Genomic DNA, 8,242 nt, shown 5'->3' on the forward strand with positions numbered 1-8,242 from the left:
ATATAATCTTTTGTACAAGCCAAGGCACAAAAATGCTGTAGAATCCAACGATTCTAACTGCAGATTTAACAAAAGAACTCTTAAGGAGTAGTGTTGACCACCAGCTCCCACTGGGGCAGATTTCCTAGTTTTATCTTTTGCTACTCTTCTATTTTAGCATGTGTTTTTTGCACCACATGTTGTTACCTTAAACCATATCCAGATACATACCTGTATCTGTCAAACCTGACAGATCTTAATCTCTAGCAAGATAAAAATAGGAGAGAGGGAAGTTAGTCTAAAGGCCTGGTTCATTCATAATATAGTCCATGTACTGTGACCACAGCAAAGAGTGATGAATTTGTGAAAGTGGCTGAGGCAAAGCTGTCATTCTCCACATCCCAGAGGGACCGACTAGCAATGTGCAGCCCTTGGTTGCCCAGCTGGCCCAGAAAGACATTACACACAAGTTTGTAGCGTGGTGGGGTTAGATCTTTGACTCTGCTCCTGATGAGGTCTGACAGGTTTTGGACCAACTGCCCACTGTTTGCAGGATTGTATTTGACATCACTGAAGTAGCTGGCCAGAACTGACTCGAGAATCTGCTGTGTCCGTGAGGAATTAAATTTGCAACCTTTATCTGGCTGGGTCTTGTAGGTGTTCTCATAGTGTATCTCCTGAATAGGTTCAAAGAGCGGTAGCCCTGAAAAGCTCACTCGACCGCAATGCATCCAGGGCCCAATAGAAAGGCGCCTTCCTCCAGCGGCCAATGAATTTCTCCTGCTTGAAAATGGAGCATTGAGGATGCTCATGATGGAGCTTCTCCGGGATGGTGGGAAGGGGGCTTTCCCTTCAATATTCTGCAGAGGCAGTAAAGGTTTGGGGGCCATATCTGTAGGCTGAGAGCTCTGACGGAGAGAAAGTAATCCTGTCTTTGGATGGGTGGAATCAGTATCTTCTGAAGCCATTACCTGATTGAAAGTTTCCTGGGCTGTTGCCAGAGGTCAATCTACCATACTTAAACAGTCAAACCTTAGGACATACAGAAAACAACAATACAGTTATATATCATTTCTAGCTGGAACCTATTTTCCCAGCACCCAACCTTCTTTGTATATGTATGTAAGAATAATATACATCCTTAATTATATTAAATGTAGTAGACTTGTTTCATGGAATTAATTTTTTTATTTTTTATTTTTGCTAAAAGATATGCCCATTAGTAAAACTGAAGGGACTACTGTTCCATCTTCTCCTCTTACAGATTTATTTATTTCAATTTATTAGTCACTGGATTTATTAGCCAATGGACTGAATATTTTGAAAAGGGTGTCCAAATAAAGCAAACATCCTTCCCAAAACCTTGATTTTATCTTCAGAAAATATATATGGAATTAGAACACCAAGAATTACCAAGATACTATAGAAGAAAATATACATGAACAAATCTACGTATTACATCATTTCATTTTTCAGAAATTATCATAGCTCTCAGAAAAGACTACTATTTGCATACTCAAATACCACTTTTCAAGATTCCTTTTCTCTTCATGTTGCTTTCCTAGCCTAATGATGTTGCTCTTACATTGTCTACAATCACATATTTCCATGTATTTCATGGACTAGATCTACCTCTCATTTAACCCCTCACTGCCTCTTCCCTATTTTCTCCTTTCAGCCTCTTTGTTCTTCATCTGTCTCAAGGAACTTTGCACTCCCTAAGTTTGCAGTGGTCTCTACATGAATGTCCTGGGCCAACAGTCTTCATAGTTGTTCCAACTATGTCTTATTCTAAAATAATTTCAATTTTAATGAAATCCAGTTTGTATTCTGGTTTTTGGTCTTACAAAGACAATGGCATTTTTCATTGTTTTTCCTTGAGGACAAAAAGAATTAACTACTTCTATAATGTGAGCATAGTAGTTATAGAAACTGGCAATACTTACTGCCAAATCATATATTCAGAATTTGACAGTGTTAGAAGCTTATATTTATTTCCTTCCTTCTGGACCTATAGGGGTCTATCACATGTAATAACAGCAGTCTTATATGTTCGAATATGGTTCATTCCAAAATGTAGAATATTTTAATCTGACATCTAGTTTAGATACTACTTTTCATTTAGTAGTGATGCTCATGCTGATGTTACTTGCCCCAAGAACAGGGTAGTACTTGCCAGGATAGATTACTGTGTATTTAGCAAATACTAATTGTTGAGCTATAGCTGTAGTATAGGAACTTGGAAAGAAGGTCATCTCACTGTACTACAGGTTCTATGTATCTATATGGAAAATCCTAGTGACTCCAGATGCTATCTGAAGAATATTTATGATTTTTAAAAAAATTGGAATAAATAGGCTATTGCTAAAATCATAAAGCCAGTGAGAGAATGGGAAGAATGACAACCAAATGATTGGTGAGCTTCCTTTAATTATTTTTTGTTCAGATTGCAAAATAGTTGATAAAAGCCACATTAAAAAAAGAAGAATGCATAACTCTAAAGCCTTAATGTTGCCAGTATTCTTAAAAATTCAATTTTAAATTATTTTAAAGACTAATTACTTGATATCAAAGATTTATAATAATATTGTAATAAATCTTTTAAATGCTCTGCTTCCTTGTAGACAGAATGGGTTAGGAATTTGAATAAATGCTATTGATACTATGAATTAGAATGTGTGTGTGTCTGTGTATTTGCAGTTAGGGAATATTATCTTAATCACTCAACACAAATCATTTGGTTTTTAAACTGACTTCAATGCCTTTTTATTCAATAATTGAAACTGATAATAATGAAGGAATGTTTTTCACTCCAGGTTTTCAGCAGGAAATTCTTGAAATATCTTCTCCGTTCTCTGTTAACCTACCCATTTTAGCTTGAAGTCACCAACCTGCACTTTGTACCCAGCATGCTTTCTCTTTCTCTGTTTTGAAACATTTTTTGGATGTGTGGAAAAAGTTGCATGCAATCGATATTATTTTAATCAACGGGATGTTTAAAACTTTCTTGGTGGTAATACATTCTGATGAATTGATCTTGTAGGCACATAGTAATTCCACAGCATGCAAGAAAATCAATAACAGAAATAGCTTGGGGGTGGTACCCTCTTGTTTTCAGAGGGCCATTTTTTAGGCAGCCCCAGAGAGGACATTCTTTTGCATTGTTCCGAAGCTATGGAACGCTGAGCTTAGATCCCCTCTTTCCTCCTTCAGGGGAAATCTCTAGCCAGGCCTTATTAATAACATGTTAAACTAAAAGGGGGTTGACTAATTTGCGGCTCAATACGCTGCATGAACCTAGGCAATGTGGTTAATTCATGGATTTGTCTATCACAGGAACACAAATAGTTGGGTTAGTATATAGTGGAACTTACGGTTCAGCTAATCATGGGTTAGTATGGTATGCAAGCATGATCTTATTCTAGCTGTTTCCTACGATTTAATTATTTATATTTTATTTTTTGGCTACTAACCATCTTGAGTGCCCTATGGATAGAAAGGCAGTATATATACTGAAATAATAAATAACAAAATACCTGGAAGCAATGCAGACTCATGTAGAGGCTATTAGGCTTGCTGGAAGGTGAGCTCTGCTGGATCTATGACCTAGAGCAGATCACAGAGGCTTTTAATACTCTTATCTTGCTAAAGCTTGCTCAGGCTTGTTGCAGAAACCTGCTGAAGCCCTTGTCCTGACTACCCTGTCTTAATAAGTTTCCTCCCTTGGCCATGGTAAATCATTGGCTCTTTGAAGTGACAGTTCAATGGGAAAGCCATCCAAAGGACTAGAGTACAGCTGGGCAACCTGCCACCCGAAATGCATGATCCCCATGGAGACTGTATCACTTACATTATCTTTGCATAGACTGGTGTGCGTGGAGAGGAACATTAATGCCTCTCTGAATCTTGATGGCTTCTGATGTAATGAGTCTTTAAGGGCTAGTTCAAGCTAGAGAGCCCCCTCTCAGCAGGCTTCCCTGAGGACATGTATTTCACTTCAAAGTTTGTCTTCTGAATTTAGGGCTGTACTTTCATAGCTGCAGAGAGTTGACGGGCCAAACCAGATACAACGCACACATGCCCTTATATAGGTGTTCCCTTAGCTGTAAGTTTACTTTTAAAAAATCAGAATATGTCCACAGGTCTGTGAAATGTATCCTCAGTTTAAATGGATTTTCCAGTTTTATAAACTAGAAGAGACATATTTTGATATTCAGTGAGTTTTATTGGTAATATATTTTTTCAGATGAACCCAATTAGTTTACAAGCTTAATAGATTTTTAAAAAATGATTAATATATTTGTATAAGGTTTGTAACAAAACTCACAATGTCAAATTCTTAAAGAAAATAGTGGAATTTTATCTAAACTGGTATCCTACAGTGATGTTGGGACTGCAGTTTCCAACTTCACCAACTAGTTTTGGGTTATGCCTGAAGTTGCAGGAGGCTTAGAGTGTGGAGGAATACTAACTACATCCCAAGGCTTCTGTATGATGTGGTCACTCCTGAAATTTGTTTTCAGTACCAGGACTTGCCTAGAAGCTTATTATGAACAGCTAGAATTTACTAAGGATCGATGAGAAGCATTTTCTGGCAAAGTTTTTAGAAATGTTGTTTTAGATACTTGTTATAGTATTTTCTGATATGGATCCAGCTTATGAAGTCAACTTATTAGAATGCCACTCCTTTACCTAAGGGTTGCTTTCCGAGTTGTCTTGATTCATTTTATGGTCTCTGTTACTGCTTGTTAACAGGGTTGACCTATTCCAGGCTGTCTTTTCTTGCAATTTTTGAATCCAGTTTCAAGCTCTCTACCTGGTTGTCAAAGCATTTTTATGCTGATTGTCTGCCATTTTTACAATCACTTTTCTCCCCAAACTTTCACTTTTTATTCAAATTCTCCCACTAATTTTAAACACCTGTCGTTTCTGGTCACATATGACCCCTTCTCCTTCCCTTACAATTTGCTGTCTTGAATGCATCCCCACTCAGCCACCAGCTTCCTAATCTGTTTAGCTGAAACTCATTTCTACACTTCTCTGCTGAAAGCATTATTTTATTTCTGACATACATTTGTTTGGCTATCTTTTTGCTTACCGTATTTGGAGACCTCATATAGCAGGAGAGAAAGATTCAAGAAATTTTGTCTTTATTTTGTAGTGAAACATTTTTGTTGCTATGTGACACAGGGTTTCTTCAAGCATATCATTCTCTTTTAACTCTTTGCAGCCATTGAGTGATTAGAGAAACTGTATCTCAAGATCCTCTGACAAGATCATAGGAATTTCAATGCAGATGTTTCAGAACCAGTTCCCAGATTTGTATATCACCATAAGGTCTGGATTATACAATATGCTGAGCCAAAATGTGGTTTGATTGGATTTGATTTAGCATGTTACACAAACCCAGCCGTTGTAGTCTGTAAACTATGGTTTATGGCTTAGTAAAATGTATGAACCAGTCAGCTGCAATTTATTCAATAAACAATGATTAAATAAACCCCAGTTTAACATTTGCAGATTTTATTCATGTGAAGCCTTATGAGAAAGGAAGCGATTGGCCAGAGAAAGGTTCAGTATTCTATTTCCAGAACAGTTCTCTCTTCCAAGTTGAACAGAACTGGAAACAAATCTGACAGCTTTCATTAAGGAACGAGGCCATCAGGATTTCAGTACAAATGTTTGTGAATGACATATAATTAAACATGTACATATTCAAAATACAAGGTTTACTCTGTGGTTACTGCTGCTCTCTTACCACATCACCTATTCCAGGAATATCTATGATTGCTTCCCACCCTGTTTTAGCAATGTCAGGTTTCAGCCATTGTTGTGCTAGACATGTACACTGACACAGAGTGATTTGATATTTCAGATAAAGATAAAGAGTGTTTCCTGAATATTTCTTTTTAGACAAAAGAAATACAAAGGCAGCAAGGGTGTGTGCATCTAACTATGGTCATGTAATTCCTTCCAATTAATCTGAACTGATTTCTTCATGTACATAAGAAACTCGTTTTGACAGGTGTTAGCACTTAATTACCAGATACAGTTGTATACATTGAACTCTATTGTACACCTTGCTCTTGGGGAAATTTTTCCTTTAATTAGGATTTGATTAGCCAATAGAATCAGCTAAGGGCAAGAAAAATGTGGAGAGTTTAATTAAGGAGTTGTCAGTAGTAGGAGAGCTTGCTCAGTCTCACATTTTTTCAAATACAAAGCCAATGCATGACAGGTCTTCAGCTAACTAAGGAGAGGCTTAGATTACAAAGAAGCAAAGAATTGTAATAAAATATTCTCATATGACTTTCATCTAGCTGTTGGCTAAATTCCACCAGATCGGCTTACTTTCATAGCTGGAATTAGCTAAGGCATTTTCCAGTGAGCAGAAATTAAGTAAACAACCTACTGGAAATTTATACAATTATCAGAGACAGTTACATAAGATGGTGTTTTATTTTGCACAGTAGACTGAAGCAAATAGCAAACTGGAAATAACACTTAAGGTGAGAAACGTTGTTAATAAGGATACCTATTCATGGCCCTACTAACTGTACCTTTCATAATGTCATAAGAACTCAAGAACTGCCCTGCTGCAATGGACCCCTAGCCCATCTAGACAAGCAGCCTGTTCTCTCAGTGGCCAAGGAATCATACTAGTCTCCCAGCAGATGGCCTTCAGAGGCAGTCACACTGCCATCAAGGCTAATAGCCATTGATCTCCATAACTTTCATGAATTGGTCCAAACTCTTTTTGAAGCCAGCCAGGCTGGTAGTCAGCACCACATCTTGTGGCAGCGGATTCCAAAGTTTAATTATGCATTGTGTAAAAAAAAATTTCTTTTGTCTATTCTGGTTCTGCCAGTATTCATTTTCATTGGGTGAAATTTCTTCTTGTTCCAATATTTTGGGAAAAGGAAAATAGCTTCTCTTTGTCCGCTTTACCCACATCATGCATAACTTTGTACACCTCAGACATGTCCCCTCTCGTTCACCTCATTCTGAGAGTAAAAAGTCCCAAGTGTTGCAACATTCCCTCATAGGGAATCTGCTCCAGCTGCTTCCTTTGAGGTGATGGCACTAGGATGTGAATGGTAAATAAACATATCGTAAGTAGCAGAAATGTTATGTCCTAGTGCATGCTTATAACTCAGTCATTAGTTCAGCAGCATGGGGTCATAACACAAAAGAAGCAATCACATCACTTAGGTTATGTAAGCACTAGTCCTTGGGAAAACAGATGGGATGCAATGTCTGTTTATCCCAACCTAGCACCCTCCAAATATGTTAACTTCAATTTCCACAATCATTAACTAGGATTGCCAAAGGCCATTGTGTGGACTGAAGTCCAGTATACTTAGAAGACACAAACTTAAGGCAAAGTCTCCTTTGAACTGAGCTCAACCCTTGGAGACTTCACAGACACAATCGTGCAGTTTCCTTGGCGGTGACATGGAATTGGTCTGCCACTACTTTTTTCAGGATTCTTTAAAAACTTCCCAGTCTAGCCTACAGCCCAGGCATTCCTGGTTATCTCTCATCCAAGTACTAGTCAGACTCTACCAGGGTTAGCTTTTCAAGATCAGCCAAGGTTAGCTGGAAGTCTCCATGGAAAGCGGTCTACCAAGTTATCTCCTCTGGATGATGTTACCTTATTTACGTTACTTTATTCTAACCACTTTCTCTCTTATAATAGTTTTTCCTCCACATCTCTGCATTTGTTGAGCTACTACAGAAAAAGGGGGTGAATGAGTTTGCTGCATTTGGAGGTCCTGTTACCTTATCATTCCACAGGTTGACCTGCATGAACATGACCCAGTGTACACACAGATTTTGTGCCCCTGAAGCACTTTGGTGTTGGAGAAGACTCTTGAGAATACTATGGACAGCCAAGTAAACAAACCAATGGAACCCAGAATTCCTACTCAAGGCACAAATGACCAGGCTCAAATTATCCTACTTTGGATACATTATGTGAAGACCTAGCTCTCTGGAGAAGGCTCTGATGCTGGGAAAGGTAGAGGGAAAGAGAAGAAGAGGACGACCAGCAGCAAGATGGATGGACTCAGTTACAGTGGCGATGAATGCACTATTGGAAGAACTGAAGAAGGTTAGGGCCAGATCATATGGAGAACATCTATCTGTGTGGTCACTAAGAGTCAACAATGACTTGATGGCACGTAATCTAATCTAATCAGAAAATGATGTGAAATTCCTTAGCAGGAGTTCCATCCCATTCCAGGCTCAGAGATGCATTTTT

The 8,242-nt window shown here is 38.2% G+C and overlaps 1 protein-coding gene across 1 annotated transcript; it reads right to left on the bottom strand.

Moving 5' to 3' along the window:
- Positions 1–290: 290 nt before the first annotated feature.
- Positions 291–965, bottom strand: DYNLT4 (dynein light chain Tctex-type 4). The gene has a single exon (XM_007420238.3). The coding sequence runs from the start codon at positions 945–947 to the stop codon at positions 291–293; it is 657 nt and encodes a 218-aa protein (XP_007420300.3). The 5' UTR covers positions 948–965.
- Positions 966–8,242: the final 7,277 nt, after the last annotated feature.

This window comes from Python bivittatus, unplaced genomic scaffold (assembly GCF_059951505.1).
Source record: "Python bivittatus isolate LINGU-HERP-01145 unplaced genomic scaffold, Pbiv_v1 ctg000700_np1212, whole genome shotgun sequence".
In the NCBI taxonomy this organism is placed as follows: Eukaryota; Metazoa; Chordata; class Lepidosauria; order Squamata; family Pythonidae; genus Python; species Python bivittatus.